Consider the following 19,019-nt stretch of genomic DNA (forward strand, 5'->3'; position numbering starts at 1 on the left):
GGCTCAAAGAGAGGCAATTTTAGGTGCAAGTACAATATCTGCTCAGCCATCAGTTGAGGCACACTTGCACTTGCGCCTGTAAATAAGCCTTATAAGGCCCCTCCCACACACATTACTAGATTTTAACATGCATTAGGCTATTATGGTATGGAGTGCCACCGCAAAACTTATGACCCTGCCACCAAATATCCCCACAGATGGTCAATCCAGTCTGGTTGGCAGCCTTCTAGCTTTTGATTGCTACCAGATAAACCTGATGCCCCCCGATATGAGCTAGCTCCCAAGAGTAACTCGAGGCACATTTTAATGTCAGTTTGTCCATCTGCTTGCCCGATTCCTAAGCTTCAACCAACCCCACCTGCACTATGTATGCAGTGGTGTCACAATAGAAGAAGCAGAGCCTATGACCACAGTGATATGGGGCACCAGAATGATCAGTTATTGCAATATCAGACCTAGTTCCCATGCTAAAGGATTTGCAAGGGGAGCAAATATAGTTTTTAGGGAGGTCCAGATAGGTCTACATCTGTTATCAACCACATCTTCCCCCCACATCCCACCACACACATATACAATGCTCAGTTCTAAAGGCAGGGCTTGTGACGGTACATAGCAGAATGCTATTGAGTAACTAGCAGGTGGTTCCTATATGGGAGTTCCCTCAGTTTGAGTCAGGATTATAAAGGCAGGGAGCAGCAGGAGCAGGTTGGCACAGTAGGAACCAGCCGGCTCCTCTCACTGGCACTATGACCCCAAGAAGGTTCCTCCTGTTCGCTTGCCTACTGGGTCTCATTGCTGGAGCCACATCAAAGCTGTGAGTGATATATCAGATGGGGGGTTGGAGCCTTCATGCTGTGTGTATGTGTCTGGTAGACTCTCCTGCCCTGTTCTACTTACATACATGGTGATAGGCTGGTGTCTTTTTCTGTCTTTCTGTATTATACTTTGGAATCATCCTGGAGCCCCCCACAGCCAGACGTTCATGCAGATTATAGAGAGAAAGGGGGTCCTGGTCTGGAGTCCTCAAGAGCCAGACCTTCATGTGGATTATAGAGAGAAAGGGGGTCCAAAACTGGAGCCCCCAACAGCCAGACCTTCATGCAGATTATAGAGAGAAAGGGGGTCCTAAATTCAAGCCCCCAACAGCCAGACCTTCATGCAGATTATAGAGAGAAAAGGGGTCCTGGCCTGGAGCCCCCAACAGCCAGACCTTCATGCAGATTATAGAGAGAAAGGGGGTCCTAAACTCGAGCCCCCAACAGCCAGACCTTTATGCAGATTATAGAGAGAAAGGGGGTCCTAAACTCGAGCCCCCAACAGCCAGACCTTCATGCAGATTATAGAGAGAAAGGGGGTCCTAAACTCGAGCCCCCAACAGCCAGACCTTCATGCAGATTATAGAGAGAAAGGGGGTCCTGGTCTGGAGCCCCCAACAGCCAGACCTTCATGCAGATTATAGAGAGAAAGGGGGTCCTAGCCTGGAGCCCCCAACAGCCAGACCTTCATGCAGATTATAGAGAGAAAGGGGGTCCTGGCCTGGAGCCCCCAACAGCCAGACCTTCATGCAGATTATAGAGAGAAAGGGGGTCCTAAACTCGAGCCCACAACAGCCAGACCTTCATGCAGATTATAGAGAGAAAAGGGGTCCTGGTCTGGAGCCCCCAACAGCCAGACCTTCATGCAGATTATAGAGATAAAGGGGGTCCTGGTCTGGAGCCCCCCACAGCCAGGCCTTCATGCAGATTATAGAGAGAAAGGGGGTCCAAAACTGGAGCCCCCAACAGCCAGACCTTCATGCAGATTATAGAGAGAAAGGGGGTCCTAAATTCAAGCCCCCAACAGCCAGACCTTCATGCAGATTATAGAGAGAAAAGGGGTCCTGGCCTGGAGCCCCCAACAGCCAGACCTTCATGCAGATTATAGAGAGAAAGGGGGTCCTAAACTCGAGCCCCCAACAGCCAGACCTTTATGCAGATTATAGAGAGAAAGGGGGTCCTAAACTCGAGCCCCCAACAGCCAGACCTTCATGCAGATTATAGAGAGAAAGGGGGTCCTAAACTCGAGCCCACAACAGCCAGACCTTCATGCAGATTATAGAGAGAAAGGGGGTCCTGGTCTGGAGCCCCCAACAGCCAGACCTTCATGCAGATTATAGATAGAAAGGGGGTCCTAGCCTGGAGCCCCCCATAGCCAGACCTTCATGTAGATTATAGAGAGAAAGGGGGTCCTGGCCTGGAGCCCCCAACAGCCAGACCTTCATGCAGATTATAGAGAGAAAGGGGGTCCTGGCCTGGAGCCCCCAACAGCCAGACCTTCATGCAGATTATAGAGAGAAAGGGGGTCCTAAACTCGAGCCCCCAACAGCCAGACCTTCATGCAGATTATAGAGAGAAAAGGGGTCCTGGTCTGGAGCCCCCAACAGCCAGACCTTCATGCAGATTATAGAGATAAAGGGGGTCCTGGTCTGGAGCCCCCCACAGCCAGGCCTTCATGCAGATTATAGAGAGAAAGGGGGTCCTGGTCTGGAGCCCCCAACAGCCAGACCTTCATGCAGATTATAGAGAGAAAAGGGGTCCTGGCCTGGAGCCCCCAACAGCCAGACCTTCATGCAGATTATAGAGAGAAAAGGGGTCCTGGTCTGGAGCCCCCAAGCCAGACCTTCATGCAGATTATAGAGAGAAAGGGGGTCCTGGCCTGGAGCCCCCCACAGCCAGACCTTCATGCAGATTATAGAGAGAAAGGGGGTCCTGGCCAATAAAAAAGCAAATGTAATACTTGGAATGGAATTGTGTCTGTGACAGTTTAATATTAAACTGCCGGCGGCTAATTAGTGATTGTTGTGGCACTGGGATGTATCGCCCAAAGGAATTCGAAATAATTAACAAAACAGAAAAAAACAGGCTTCTTCTTTAAAATGATGAACTGAATTCTCAGGTCTTCCCAGAGGCTATTATCCCCCCACTTCCCACAACCCCAGTCCCTTCCCGAGGCTATTATCCCCCACTGCTACTATAGGCACCATCTCTCCTACTATACCTGCTATCCCACAGCCCCAGTCCCTTCCCCCACCACTGCTACTATAGGCACCATCTCTTCCTACTATACCTGCTATCCCACAGCCCCAGTCCCTTCCCAGAGGCTATTATCCCCCACTGCTACTATAGGCACCATCTCTCCCTACTATACCTGCTATCCCACAGCCCCAGTCCCTTCCCAGAGGCTATTATCCCCCCACTGCTACTATAGGCACCATCTCTCCCTACTATACCTGCTATCCCCACAGCCCCAGTCCTTCCCAGAGGCTATTATCCCCCCACTGCTACTATAGGCACCATCTCTCCCTACTATACCTGCTATCCCACAGCCCCAGTCCCTTCCCAGAGGCTATTATCCCCCCACTGCTACTATAGGCACCATCTCTCCCCTACTATACCTGCTATCCCACAGCCCAGTCCCTTCCCAGAGGCTATTATCCCCCCACTGGCTACTATAGGCACCATCTCTCCCTACTATACCTGCTATCCCCACAGCCCCAGTCCCTTCCCAGAGGCTATTATCCCCCACTGCTACTATAGGCACCATCTCAGTCCCTTCCAAGGCTATTACCCCCTGCTACTATAGCCCATCCTCCCTACTATACCTGCTTCCCCAGCCCCGTCCTTCCAGAGGCTATTATCCCCCCACTGCTACTATAGGCACATCTCTCCCTACTATACCTGCTATCCCACAGTCCCAGCCCCTTCCCAGAGGCTATTATCCCCCCACTGCTACTATAGGCACCATCTCTCCCTACTAACCTGCTATCCCACAGTCCCAGCCCCTTCCCAGAGGCTATTATCCCCCCACTGCTACTATAGGCACCATCTCTCCCTACTATTACCTGCTATCCCACAGTCCCAGCCCCCTTCCCAGAGGCTATTATCCCACTGCTACTATAGGCACCATCTCTCCCTACTATACCTGCTATCCCACAGCCCCAGTCCCTTCCCAGAGGCTATTATCCCCCCACTGCTACTATAGGCACCATCTCTCCCTACTATAACCTGCTATCCCACAGTCCCAGTCCCTTCCCAGAGGCTATTATCCCCCACTGCTACTATAGGCACCATCTCTCCCTACTATACCTGCTATCCCACAGTCCCAGTCCCTTCCAGAGGCTATTATCCCCCCACTGCTACTATAGGCACCATCTCTCCCTACTATACCTGCTATCCCACAGTCCCAGCCCCTTCCCAGAGGCTATTATCCCCCCACTGCTACTATAGGCACCATCTCTCCCTACTATACCTGCTATCCACAGCCCCAGTCCCTTCCCAGAGGCTATTATCCCCCCACTGCTACTATAGGCACCATCTCTCCCTACTATACCTGCTATCCCACAGCCCCAGTCCCTTCCCAGAGGCTATTATCCCCCCACTGCTACTATAGGCACCATCTCTCCCTACTATACCTGCTATCCCACAGCCCCAGTCCCTTCCCAGAGGCTATTATCCCACTGCTACTATAGGCACCATCTCTCCCTACTATACCTGCTATTCCACAGCTCCAGTCCCTTCCCAGAGGCTATTATCCCCCCACTGCTACTATAGGCACCATCTCTCCCTACTATACCTGCTATCCCACAGCCCCAGTCCCTTCCCAGAGGCTATTATCCCCCACTGCTACTATAGGCACCATCTCTCCCTACTATACCTGCTATCCCACAGCTCCAGTCCCTTCCCAGAGGCTATTATCCCCCCACTGCTACTATAGGCACCATCTCTCCCTACTATACCTGCTATCCCAAAGCCCCAGTCCCTTCCCAGAGGCTATTATCCCCCCACTGCTACTATAGGCACCATCTCTCCCTACTATACCTGCTATCCCACAGCCCCAGTCCCTTCCCAGAGGCTATTATCCCCCCACTGCTACTATAGGCACCATCTCTCCCTACTATACCTGCTATCCCACAGCCCCAGTCCCTTCCCAGAGGCTATTATCCCCCCACTGCTACTATAGGCACCATCTCTCCCTACTATACCTGCTATCCCACAGCCCCAGTCCCTTCCCAGAGGCTATTATCCCCCACTGCTACTATAGGCACCATCTCTCCCTACTATACCTGCTATCCCACAGCCCCAGTCCCTTCCCAGAGGCTATTATCCCCCACTGCTACTATAGGCACCATCTCTCCCTACTATACCTGCTATCCCACAGCCCCAGTCCCTTCCCAGAGGCTATTATCCCCCCCCCCTGCTACTATAGGCACCATCTCTCCCTACTACCACAGTCCCTTCACAGTTCAAAATGTGTAACTCTTTATTTGTTGTCTTAATGCTTTTGCAGGAGGCATATCCTGACCATCCCAGTACAGCTGAGCAGTGGTGGGACACAGAAGGCATGTTTTCACCTAGATGGCATTAATGAAACAGCCAGCCTCCGTGGAGTCTTAGTGCACAATGGAGTTGAAACCCCCATCGTAGAAGAAACAGTTCAACCTCCTCGTTACTTTATGTGCAAAGAGTTCCCAGTAAGTGTTTCTCTGCTAAACCATAACATACATTAAGGAGACAACAGGGGCAGTCAACACAAAGGGTAAATAAATACAGCCAAATGGAAACTTGCTGGGGCATTAATGGTAGAATATATCAGTAGATGCTTCTTCATTGTGCCTCAACAAAAAATATTCCTAGGATTTAGTTCATGTCAATTTGGGCCAGTGCGGGCCATACACATGTATTATATAAATCAATGCTGACACACTGGTCAAGACAATAGAGCAGGTCAAGGCACAAAAAAATCCACCGACCTAGTGGACAGTCAATAAATCTGTTTCACAAAACTTTTGAATATTTTCCTTTTCTTGGGAGGAGGCCCTTATTCTGTCACATTGGTCCTTTGGGATGAACTTATGATTTTCTCTCATTGAGGGATACCTGGCCATTTGGGATGAATTTCTAGTTGTTGTGGACTCAGGGTCCTAGTGGTGTTTTGGTAATAATCTCTAATTCTGTTTCAGTGAGGTATCCAATTGTTTTTTGGGTTGAACCTCTAATTCTCTCTTAGTAAGGTAACCAGCAGTCTTTTGGGATAAGCTCCTAATTCTTTCTCAGTGAGGTACCCAGTGATCATTTGGGATGATCCCCTAATGATCTCTCAGTAAGGTATCCAGTGTTCTTTTGGGATGTACCCCTAATTATCTCTCAGTACGTTATCCAGTGTTCTTTTGGGATGAACCCCTAATTATCTCTCAGTAAGGTATCCAGTGTTCTTTTGGGGTGAACTCCTAATTCTCTCTCAGTAAGGTGTACATTGGTCTTTACATTGGTCTTTGGGATGAACTCCTAATTCTCTCTCAGTAAGGTGTACATTGGTCTTTGGGATGAACCCCTAATTCTCTCTCAGTAAGGTGTACATTGGTCTTTGGAATGAACCCCTAATTCTCTCTCAGTAAGGTGTACATTGGTCTTTGGGATGAACTCCTAATTCTCTCTCAGTAAGGTGTACATTGGTCTTTGGAATGAACCCCTAATTCTCTCTCAGTAAGGTGTACATTGGTCTTTGGAATGAACCCCTAATTCTCTCTCAGTAAGGTGTACATTGGTCTTTGGGATGAGCTCCTAATTCTCTCTCAGTAAGGTGTACATTGGTCTTTGTGATGAACTCCTAATTCTCTCTCGGTAAGGTGTACATTGGTCTTTGGAATTAACCCCTAATTCTCTCTCAGTAAGGTGTACATTGGTCTTAGGCATGAACTCCTAATTCTCTCTCAGTAAGGTGTACATTGGTCTTTGGCATGAACTCCTAATTCTCTCTCAGTAAGGTGTACATTGGTCTTTGGAATGAACCCCTAATTCTCTCTCAGTAAGGTGTACATTGGTCTTTGGAATGAACTCCTAATTCTCTCTCAGTAAGGTGTACATTGGTCTTTGGAATGAACTCCTAATTCTCTCTCAGTAAGGTGTACATTGGTCTTTGGAATGAACCCCTAATTCTCTCTCAGTAAGTTATACATTGGTCTTTGCATGAACCCCTAATTCTCTCTCAGTAAGATGTACATTGGTCTTTGGGATGAACTCCTAATTCTCTCTCAGTAAGGTGTACATTGGTCTTTGGAATGAACCCCTAATTCTCTCTCAGTAAGTTATACATTGGTCTTTGCATGAACCCCTAATTCTCTCTCAGTAAGATGTACATTGGTCTTTGGGATGAACTCCTAATTCTCTCTCAGTACGTTATCCAGTGTTCTTTTGGGATGAACCCCTAATTATCTCTCAGTAAGGTATCCAGTGTTCTTTTGGGGTGAACTCCTAATTCTCTCTCATTAAGGTGTACATTGGTCTTTGGGATGAACCCCTGATTATCTCTCAGTAAGGTGTACATTGGTCTTTACATTGGTCTTTGGGATGAACTCCTAATTCTCTCTCAGTAAGGTGTACATTGGTCTTTGGGATGAACCCCTAATTCTCTCTCAGTAAGGTGTACATTGGTCGTTGGGATGAACCCCTAATTCTCTCTCAGTAAGGTGTACATTGGTCTTTGGAATGAACCCCTAATTCTCTCTCAGTAAGGTGTACATTGGTCTTTGGCATGAACCCCTAATTCTCTCTCAGTAAGGTGTACATTGGTCTTTGGAATGAACCCCTAATTCTCTCTCAGTAAGGTGTACATTGGTCTTTGGCATGAACTCCTAATTCTCTCTCAGTAAGGTGTACATTGGTCTTTGGAATGAACCCCTAATTCTCTCTCAGTAAGGTGTACATTGGTCTTTGCATGAACCCCTAATTCTCTCTCAGTAAGATGTACATTGGTCTTCTGGTATACAGTGTGATCTTTTTGGATCCAAAATTCTGTTTCAGTGGTGGTTCCAGTTGCCTTTTGGGAAGAAACCTTAAATCTCTCTCAGTAAAGGATCCATTAGCCTTTTGGCATGAAAGTTCTACCAGGAGAAATACACTTTGGACTTTCTAGTCAGGATCTCTAGATGGCCTTTCCTGTGAATTCAAATGTGTCTACAGAAGAATTAAAATGTCATAATTGTTAAAAAAATATAGTTTTTACACCCATTTTTATCAAGCTGACATTTTGACCTGAGGACTGAATGTATAGCAATGCCATTCCCCGCTAAAGTCCTTCCTCTCTCTCTCCGAGGTTCCGGCGGTGGAATCAGATACCCCCGTCGCTGTCACATTCTCTGCCGCCAGTGGAGAAGAGAGAATCATGGAGCGTAAGACCGTGGTGATCGTCCAGCGGGAGAAGAGCCAAATTATTACATTCACTCAGTACGACAAACCGATCTATAAACCCGGGGATAACGGTAATTGACGGCCATAGAAGTGAACTATAGAAATGTTCAAGCCAAGTATGTGGGAAAGTTGTTTTCCATCATCTGCTTTCTCTATTCAGGGTGTTATTTGTGGGATTACAACTCTCCTTGGTATTTAGGTTTATGTTTTTGTGTTTCAGCGACGCCTCCATCAACGTTTTGAGATTTTGTAATATATATATAAATGCCAACCCATTCTTGGCAAAGTCAAATGTCAAAGCATGTAATTACTCATTGCTTCTATGTACTATCTCAGCCGGATCTGCAGGTTTTAGTTTATAGGCGGAGCTTATTGGCATCCTTCCAGTCATCCTGCTATTCTTATTCTTTTGCTGATTCAGGGTACATTATATGGTTCTACTACACCCTTCCCGGCCCTCAGCTATTTCTGAGTCTATGAGTCTAGATTACTACAGATGTTTCTCTAAACATTTACACAAGTGCAGTGTGCAATGTGCAATTTTGGGTGCGGTTGGCCAGGGTTCTTTCCCACAAGTCAGTATTTCTCCCATATCTGCAGACATGAGGGGGACTATTGCTTCCAATGCATTGCGCTTGCACTTCTACATGAACCAGATGCAATTCTGCCTAAAATATTTGACGTTAGAGTGCCATCATTTCTGCCACTAGATGTCAAAATGACGTCTGTGGAACCCCTTCTAGGCCACCCTGGACTTTCCACCACCTTTGAGGTGGCAGTAGGTCCACAGTTCCAATTCATCAGTAGGGGCACCAAATGCAACTATATGGAAGTGCAAGTAGAGGCTTTGTACGCAAGCTCCTTAATGAATGGCCTCAAACCCAATTTAGAGCAACCGCAACTGCAGTTGTGGTCATAAATGAGCCCTCAAGTCAAAAGCTGATTGGTGCTTGGAGAGAACAGCAGTTAGAAGGTTTTTGTGAAAAGGGGCCACCAGGAATTGAGTTGTCCAGATCAAGTCATTGACTGTCAAAGGAGATTGACAGTAGCAATAATAGCTTTGGCCACACCTAATCCATCGGTCCTCAGACAGGTCTCAGCTGACGCTTGCTCATCTGGCAGCCATGGGGTGAAAGTAAGAGGCATCTTAGGAAGCAGGCCAAACTAGGGATGATTGTGCATAATGTTTACTTTGTTTACATGGAACTATAATTACACTTGGGAGTGTGGAGACAGGAATTGAGGTAGAAGAGATCCGGTTACTGGATGCTCCCATGAAGTCCTTATTGTAATTTCTTCCTCTACAGTGCAATGGAGATTGATCACATTGAATTCCCTGCTGCGCCCACAAAACCAGACGGTAAAGTGCCCCTATGACTCCCTGGATGGGGGGGTGTGATACTTTTGTGGTGAATGGATAAATGTTTAGTGCCTTTGTGCACATAGGACTCCTTCCTACACATCATACAGATGCACACGTTAGCAGACATGGTCTGTACAGACTATTGCCCCATTACAGGGGGTAGGGACAGGCCTAGCCGGCACTCCCCAGCGCTGCACATTTCACAATCTACAAAGCACAACTATAGACCCCGGGCAGAAAGAGTTGCTCTTGGCTGTGGCACTTCTGCCCAGGGTCATAGGAAAAACCCCCTAATGTTAATTTGGGATGAGCTCTGATTTTTTGTAATTAAAAGATCAATTGATCTTTTTCGATGAACCCCAATTCTTTTTCATTGAGGGCTTCATTAGTCTACTGGGATGAACCCCAATTCTGTTTCATTGAGGTATCCATTGGTATTTTGGTGTGAACCCCAAATCTATCTCTGTGCATGATTCATTGGTCCGTTAAAGTGAACTCCAATTCTGTCTCAGTGAGGGATACATTGATATTTTGGGATGAACCCCAATTCTCTCTCAGTGAGGGATCCATTGGGCAGTTAGGATTACCTGTAATTCTGTCTCAGTGAGAGATCCATTGATCTTATGGGATGAACCCCAATTCTCTCTCAGTGAGGGATCCATTGGTCAATTAGGATTAACTGTAATTCTGTCTCAGAGAGAGATCCATTGATCTTATGGGATGAACCCCAATTCTCTCTCAGTGAGGGATCCATTAGTCAATTAGGATTAACTGTAATTCTGTCTCAGTGAGAGATCCATTGATCTTATTGGATAAACCCCAATTCTCTTTAGCAAGGAATCCATTGCTCTTAATTGTGAAATCCAATGGTTGTGTGCGCTACTTACATGTGTGTGTGTGTGTGCGCTACTTACATGTGTGTGTGTGTGTGTGTATGTGTGTGGGTGTGTGTGTGGGTGTAAATGCTTATGTGTTGGGTTCTGACCCTTATACCAAAGGGAATAACATCTCACATTTTATCTTTCAGTTCTCAACTGTTTACCTTCAGGTAAGAAAAGAACTGCTCCATGAATCAAAAGGTCTTGTTATCCAAACAGAATGCCATGATCATATTGCACAGCCCTTCTCAGAGCATTTATTCATCTGTATCTATGTCTAAGTTCCCCAGAGAACCCAAGTCTTATATAACCCTAACCTACATATACACACACTAGGGCCCATCTCCACAGCCAATAAGCCTACAGCATTCTTTTTATGGTGACCTATAGACAGGGCCGCCATCAGAAATCACTGGGCCCCTCACAACAAAATTTTCTGGGCCGGGCCCGGGACGATTGTCCCCTCTGTGCCCCCCTGATGGCGGCCCTGCCTATAGAACATGAGTAAGGCCTATCCCTAGTCATGGCAGGGAATGGTGCCATAGAGACTGTCTATCATCAGGGCCAACAGTCAGATCATAATGGGTTTAAGCAAACCTGATGAAAGAGAACCACATTGACGGGTGGTTGCATGTCTCACCCATCGTTATTTACTTATCCGAAAGATATATTTCTTGTTGGTTATTGGTCAGATATCAGTCAAGCAGGCTGTCAGTTTATCCCTATACTGACTGTGCTTGAAGATGCCAAATTGGCAGCTTATATTGTCCCATGTAAGTTTTATTGGCATCCGGTTTTTGTAGACTAGATGGTCACAATGTATAAGAAGTTACTGTTGCAATATTGCCCTGCCGCCTGCAGGTCTGCGTCATTTAAACACATAAATCCCAGGCAAGTAGGGACCAGGTCAGAACAGAAGTTAAGACTGGAAGAACCACAGCTACCCTACCTCTACCACCAAATACTGGGGACCCTATTGTTGCGTTAGCCCTGACATCGAGTATTTAGTATGGTTCAATGTATCACATGGGCCATAAAGGTTACACTAGTCCTGGGCCCTATGGGGAAACCCTGTTTTTTCTATGGCAGACCTGGATAGGTTCCAACTTTTATAAAAAACAACTATATTCATAACATCTGGCAAAGCCATTCCATAGGGTGGTTATGATTCCAGATGGATTCAGTTCCATGGCCGTCATTCATGCTATGTCCTTGCTTTCTTCTGTAGGATCCTTCTGGGAGCCGCGTAGCCCAGTGGCTAGATGTGGTTTCTCCGGGCGGTGTGGCACAAATGTCCTTCCAGCTGATCAGCGATGCCACTCCGGGCACCTACAATATCATTGCTGAGAGCACACCAGAGAATATTGCTCACATGGATTCTTTTAGAGTGGAAGAATACAGTATGAACCAAGTTCCTTATCATTTAATATAGCAACTCCCTAGGCCTGTGGGGTTCTATATAATATTAATGTTCATATCAAGTCAATATCATTTCCCTATACTGGGAGACTAACCATTTCAGTGCTGCCGAAGATCTCACCTATCAGTTACAAGAGTTTCAAAAGCACCCATTCAGCTGTAGGTGCAACTGCAGGATCCCTAAGGTCATCTACCCTTAGTAGATTAGCCCTTATATACTGGTGTAGGTAGTCTGCAACTAAAGCAGCAGACTGGATACACTAATGGCAGCATACGGGGGGTGGGGCAGGGAGTGTGTAACGTAAGCAGTGGGTGGGACTTGAATACACTCATGGGAGTATACAGGGGGTGGGGCAGGGAGTGTGTAACGTAAGCAGTGGGTGGGACTTGAATACACTAATGGGAGTATACAGGGGGTGGGTCAGGGAGTGTGTAACGTAAGCAGTGGGTGGGACTTGAATACACTCATGGGAGTATACAGGGGGTGGGGCAGGGAGTGTGTAACGTAAGCAGTGGGTGGGACTTGAACACACTAATGAGAGTATACAGGGGGTGGGGCAGGGAGTGTGTAAGGTAAGCAGTGGGTGGGACTTGAACACACTAATGGCAGCATACAGGGGGTGGGATAAAGAGTGCTATCAGGTCATCTCTCACTATGTCTCATTCCTCTTTGTACATCTTTTCTCAGTGCTCCTGGTTCTGTTTAACAGTATTTGCTTGTTCCCTTTCAGTACCGCCCAGATTTAGCGTCTCTGTGGTTTCCCCTCGTACTTTATCTGTATTGGATGAGAGTATGAAAGTGAATGTCTCGGCTGAGTAAGTAATATTGCATGTTATTTACCATAGTGATAGCCTAATACAGAACTATTATATACTCATACATACAAGACTTGCTAACTAGCCATCAGCCCCTTGAGTTCTGACTATAGTAGACAGTGTGGCCTACTGCAGGTTCTGATGGTAGGAACTGCTCTTTTCTATGGACTTGAAGTACACAGTGTGGCCTACTGCAGGTTCTGATGGTAGGAACTGCTCTTTTCTATGGACTTGAAGTACACAGTGTGGCCTACTGCAGGTTCTGATGGTAGGAACTGCTCTTTTCTATGGACTTGAAGTAGACAGTGTGGCCTACTGCAGGTTCTGATGGGAGGAACTGCTCTTTTCTATGGACTTGAAGTACACAGTGTGGCCTACTGCAGGTTCTGATGGGAGGAACTGCTCTTTTCTATGGACTTGAAGTAGACAGTGTGGCCTACTGCAGGTTCTGATGGTAGGAACTGCTCTTTTCTATGGACTTGAAGTAGACAGTGTGGCCTACTGCAGGTTCTGATGGTAGGGGCTGCTGTTTTCTATGGACTTGAAGTAGACAGTGTGGCCTACGGCAGGTTCTGATGGGAGGAACTGCTCTTTTCTATGGACTTGAAGTACACAGTGTGGCCTACTGCAGGTTCTGATGGTAGGAACTGCTCTTTCTATGGACTTGAAGTACACAGTGTGGCCTACTGCAGGTTCTGATGGGAGGAACTGCTCTTTTCTATGGACTTGAAGTACACAGTGTGGCCTACTGCAGGTTCTGATGGTAGGAACTGCTCTTTTCTATGGACTTGAAGTAGACAGTGTGGCCTACTGCAGGTTCTGATGGTAGGAACTGCTCTTTTCTATGGACTTGAAGTAGACAGTGTGGCCTACTGCAGGTTCTGATGGTAGGGGCTGCTGTTTTCTATGGACTTGAAGTAGACAGTGTGGCCTACGGCAGGTTCTGATGGAAGGAACTGCTCTTTTCTATGGACTTGAAGTACACAGTGTGGCCTACTGCAGGTTCTGATGGGAGGAACTGCTCTTTTCTATGGACTTGAAGTACACAGTGTGGCCTACTGCAGGTTCTGATGGTAGGAACTGCTCTTTTCTATGGACTTGAAGTACACAGTGTGGCCTACTGCAGGTTCTGATGGTAGGAACTGCTCTTTTCTATGGACTTGAAGTACACAGTGTGGCCTACTGCAGGTTCTGATGGTAGGAACTGCTCTTTTCTATGGACTTGAAGTAGACAGTGTGGCCTACTGCAGGTTCTGATGGTAGGAACTGCTCTTTTCTATGGACTTGAAGTACACAGTGTGGCCTACTGCAGGTTCTGATGGTAGGAACTGCTCTTTTCTATGGACTTGAAGTACACAGTGTGGCCTACTGCAGGTTCTGATGGTAGGAACTGCTCTTTTCTATGGACTTGAAGTACACAGTGTGGCCTACTGCAGGTTCTGATGGTAGGAACTGCTCTTTTCTATGGACTTGAAGTACCCAGTGTGGCCTACTGCAGGTTCTGATGGTAGGAACTGCTCTTTTCTATGGACTTGAAGTAGATAGTATGGCCTACTGCAGGTTCTGATGGTAGGAACTGCTTCTTTTCTATGGACTTGAAGTAGACAGTGTGGCCTACTGCAGGTTCTGATGGTAGGAACTGCTCTTTTCTATGGACTTGAAATAGACAGTGTGGCCTACTGCAGGTTCTGATGGTAGGAACTGCTCTTTTCTATGGACTTGAAGTAGACAGTGTGGCCTACTGCAGGTTCTGATGGTAGGGAACTGCTCTTTTCTATGGACTTTGAAGTACACAGTGTGGCCTACTGCAGGTTCTGATGGTAGGAACTGCTCTTTTCTATGGACTTGAAGTACACAGTGTGGCCTACTGCAGGTTCTGATGGTAGGAACTGCTCTTTTCTATGGACTTGAAGTACACAGTGTGGCCTACTGCAGGTTCTGATGGCAGGAACTGCTCTTTCTATGGACTTGAAGTAGACAGTGTGGCCTACTGCAGGTTCTGATGGTAGGAACTGCTCTTTTCTATGGACTTGAAGTAGACAGTGTGGCCTACTGCAGGTTCTGATGGTAGGAACTGCTCTTTTCTATGGACTTGAAGTAGACAGTGTGGCCTACTGCAGGTTCTGATGGTAGGAACTGCTCTTTTCTATGGACTTGAAGTAGACAGTGTGGCCTACTGCAGGTTCTGATGGTAGGAACTGCTCTTTTCTATGGACTTGAAGTAGACAGTGTGGCCTACTGCAGGTTCTGATGGTAGGAACTGCTCTTTTCTATGGACTTGAAGTGGAAGTGGGTGTAGGACTAGACTAAAACAGTCTTTATTTTCCTTGCGCACCACAAGGGTCATTGCAACAGGCAAAAACACGCTAAAGGGCAGATCCATAATAAATAAGGCTGTTTTATCAACAAGATAAAGATTTGGCTTAATGGCACCATAAAGTCTGTAGCATCTCAATGGCTCTTCATCCTCAGATACACATATGGGCAGCCCGTGCCGGGGAATGTCACACTACAGATTTGCAAACAAGTTTTCTCCTATGGAAGAGCACAAAACTGCTTAAAAGACAAAACACAAAAATGCTTGAACACAACTGGCCAGGTAAGTACCCAGAAGCCTCCATAGATTAATGTCGATCTACTGTAGCATTGCTAGATGTCAGCTGTTTGCAGATGTACAGTCACCAAAATACTGCGACTCACACTGGGGTGAACATGTCAACATCATTTAGATTTGTCAAGTGAACATACTGGGTACTGTTACCCCAATGTTTCTATATATCTGTAACCTTGTTATGGGCTAAGGGGGCCCAGCCTGAAGGCCAGTTAGGGGGGGATTTGGGGTGAGTGCTTATTTGTGCCCTGGGTACCCCTGGAACTATAGCAGGGTGACTGTTACCCCAATATTTCTATATATCTGTAACCTTGTTATGGGCTAAGGGGGCCCAGCCTGAAGGCCAGTTAGGGGGGGATTTGGGGTGAGTGCTTATTTGTGCCCTGGGTACCCCTGGAACTATAGCGGGGTGACTGTTACCCCAATGTTTCTATATATCTGTAACCTTGTTATGGGCTAAGGGGGCCCAGCCTGAAGGCCAGTTAGGGGGGATTTGGGGTGAGTGCTTATTTGTGCCCTGGGTACCCCTGGAACTATAGCAGGGTGACTGTTACCCCAATGTTTCTATATATCTGTAACCTTGTTATGGGCTAAGGGGGCCCAGCCTGAAGGCCAGTTAGGGGGGGATTTGGGGTGAGTGCTTATTTGCAATTAGATGCCACATGGGGATAGAAAGGTACAATGTGGGGAAAGAAACAAAAAACACTGTTTCATTGTTTTTTTAAATGATTTTTTTGTGCCATTAGTGAATCAGATGGGAAAATAAAAGTATTAGCCTGTATATATCACCCCCTTCACTGTTTAATCTCTCTCTTCTCCTGAACACTTATTGCAGCTGGGCCCTGATGGAATATACCATGGTGAAATTGATCTGAGCCCTTTAAACATAGGGCTTTCTGTCTTTGGGTCATCCCTGAATATGATCATTGCAGTGGCTGAGGAAGGCTCAGGTAAGAGAGGCCTAATTTCACTTTGTTGTCTCATGAAGGAACAATTTACCCCTGTGTTCATCGTGAGCCAAAATAGGGCTTCTATGGAAAATATGTTCTGCCTGCACAAAGTCTTAACAGTTATGGTTTTGTTCTTCCCCCATCTCTAAACATGGTGTCAAAATGTTCAATTTCATCTTCTGCCGCCCTGGATCCTTTACAAGAGAACACTTGAATGCAATGGAGACATGAGACTTCTTTAAAGATGGGCATTACTATTAGTTACTGTATCTTGGAGGATTCTGGGAATCATAATGCAATAGCATTTAGATATCCAAAGTAAATAAACAGAGATGGTGTATATGGGATACCCCAAACATAATGGCTGTCAGGACTGTCCAACTGGGGAAACATGTAGCCCTCAAGGGGTTCTTCATGGCTGTACTCTTGAATTGTGTTACCATAGATTCTTCCTATGTAACAAATCATGATTGAATCATAACCCAGTCATATAGGTAACTAACTAAGTAGTAGACCAGGAAGAAAATCTCACTTTCTCCTCATATGATAGATCTTCTCTCATAATGATAATTAATGTATTAAGAGTATGTTTCCATGGGCATTTGGAGGGGAATCTCACCAACTGCTGGGAATGGAGCCCTAGAGCTTAATTGCTTGAGTTTCTTCATTCAACTGAGCCTCCTAATACCCAAGGGCTGTCCCCCTAATTGTGTAATACAGTTAATCCTTGCAGAGCAAGATACATAATCTGGTTTTGCCTTACGTTGCAGGGGTTCAAGTAAGAGAAAACCGTTACATTGGGATCAGTAGCCAGCTTGCCAGTCTAACGCTTGACTACGAGTCTCTGCAGCAGCATTACAAGCGGGGGATCCCTTACACTGGCAAAGTGAGTGACTTCTTTTTTCTGGCTATTTAGCAGAACAAAATAACATCATGAGTTGTAGTTCATGCGTGTAGCACGCCCTACTGTAGCCCCACCCACACAAGCTTGACGTACATGTAGCACATTCTGTATATCTATTGCATAGGGTGCCATGATCTTTAGAACAGAATAGGGTTTGTGTTATATTATTATATGACTGATGTTACAGATGACAAATGCAAATAATGCACTTCTTAATTACAGGTGAGGTTAACGAATGAGAAGGGCGAGCCTCTTGCTCATGAAGAAGTCGAGCTGCAGGTTGAGGGATTGAGGCCTATTCAGAAAATAATCACAGACCAGGCTGGAGTGGCAGAGTTTCACATTGATACCTCCAGTTTTGTGATGCCCAATTTCACATTCAAGGTAGGTATTGTATAAAAAAGATCAGTGTTTATATAGCAGCAATGGTATTCACCCATGATCTATTATTTCAGGGGCCCCCAACCTTTCTTACTCGGGAGCCACAGTAAAATATAAAAAGACTTGGGGAGCAACACAAGCACCATAACAGTTCATGGAGGAGCCAAATAAGGGCTGTGATTGGCTATTAGGGGCCTCTATGCACCCTATCAGCTTACAGGGGGCTTTATTTGGTAGGAAATCTTGTTTTTATTCAACCAAAACTTGCCCCAAGTCAGGAATTCAAACATAACTCCCTGGTTTGGGGGCACTGAGAGCAACATCCAAGGGGTTGGGGAGCGACATGTTGCCCCTGAGCCACTGGTTGGGGATCACTGTATTATTTATATGCCCCTGAGCCATAAGCTGGAGCAGAAATAGTTTGGATCAAGTGGAAGTAACACATTTGGAGGTCCTCATTCATTTAGGGTGACAGTCATGTTTCATAACTGCCCTTGTGCTGGGCCCTGGTCCTGCTTGGCAGAAACCCGACGGGCCTAGTAAGAAGTAAATGGGCCGCTGTAGACGGCAAAACTGACTGGTTCCATGTACTGTTCCCCCCTACCACCTATCCCAGACTGTGATCAGCAGCTAAAAATGTAGGAAAAGTGCAAGAGATGAGGGTGGATAAACACAATACAGGGCAATGAGAAGGAAAGAGAGTTAGAGGAGTATAAAAGGCAGAAGAGTAGGTGGAAGTGGTAGAAGGATTAGGGGTGGAGAGGAATTAATAACGGAATGGCAGATAGGACAGTTGGTAGGAGCACAGAAGAAGAGACAGAAAGCAGATGAAAGCTCCTTCCATTCTGCCTTTGGCACATACCAGCCAGTGTTCTTTTCTGTTCCTTGGCTCCCATAGGCCAAGACAAACCACTACAAAAGTACAGATCCCACACTACCATTGTTTTGGATACACTTTAAAGCCTCTCCTCTTTCCCTAGGCCACTTATCAGAATCCAGCCCTGTGTTACTATGCCCAGTGGGAAACCACTCCCTATCCTTCTACTGAATATCAAGTGCTACGGTTCTACTCCAAGACTGGCAGCTTCTTGCACATTAATGGCCCCAAGGAGACACTGAGTTGTGGGAAGAGCTACAGCATCAATGTGCAGTATATTGTCGGCTGTGATGCGGCGGGAGACAAAACTACCTTCTACTTCTTGGTGAGTGGCACTAGGAACCATACCCATCCGGCCAACACTGCCGTGATATTTATGGGGTACTTTCTATTTCTAAATGACACTCCCTGCCATTTAACCTTTTATTCTTGTACCAACAAATGTATTTGTAGCTGTAATATTGGTGTGTAGGCGCCATCTCAGTGCCTTGTGCCTGAGTCTGAGCTTTCAGCCAGCGCTACACATTAGAACTGCTTTCAGCTAACCTATTGTTTCTCCTACTCCCATGTAACTGGAGGAGTCCCAAGCCGGACT

The 19,019-nt window shown here is 46.4% G+C and overlaps 1 protein-coding gene across 1 annotated transcript in view; it reads left to right on the plus strand.

Annotated features, from left to right (window-relative positions):
- Positions 1-703: 703 nt before the first annotated feature.
- LOC100488897 (ovostatin) overlaps positions 704-19,019 on the plus strand; it is a 41,725-nt gene continuing 23,409 nt past the window's right edge. Inside the window, 12 exon segments of the mRNA XM_031905384.1 lie at positions 704-814; positions 5,326-5,509; positions 8,131-8,296; positions 9,533-9,585; positions 10,616-10,636; positions 11,695-11,866; positions 12,617-12,701; positions 15,174-15,300; positions 16,148-16,262; positions 17,033-17,148; positions 17,389-17,550; positions 18,528-18,749. Of these exon segments, the coding sequence (XP_031761244.1) occupies positions 747-814; positions 5,326-5,509; positions 8,131-8,296; positions 9,533-9,585; positions 10,616-10,636; positions 11,695-11,866; positions 12,617-12,701; positions 15,174-15,300; positions 16,148-16,262; positions 17,033-17,148; positions 17,389-17,550; positions 18,528-18,749 (1,491 nt within the window). The 5' untranslated portion in view covers positions 704-746.

Source organism: Xenopus tropicalis, chromosome 7, assembly GCF_000004195.4.
Source record: "Xenopus tropicalis strain Nigerian chromosome 7, UCB_Xtro_10.0, whole genome shotgun sequence".
Classification (NCBI taxonomy): Eukaryota; Metazoa; Chordata; class Amphibia; order Anura; family Pipidae; genus Xenopus; species Xenopus tropicalis.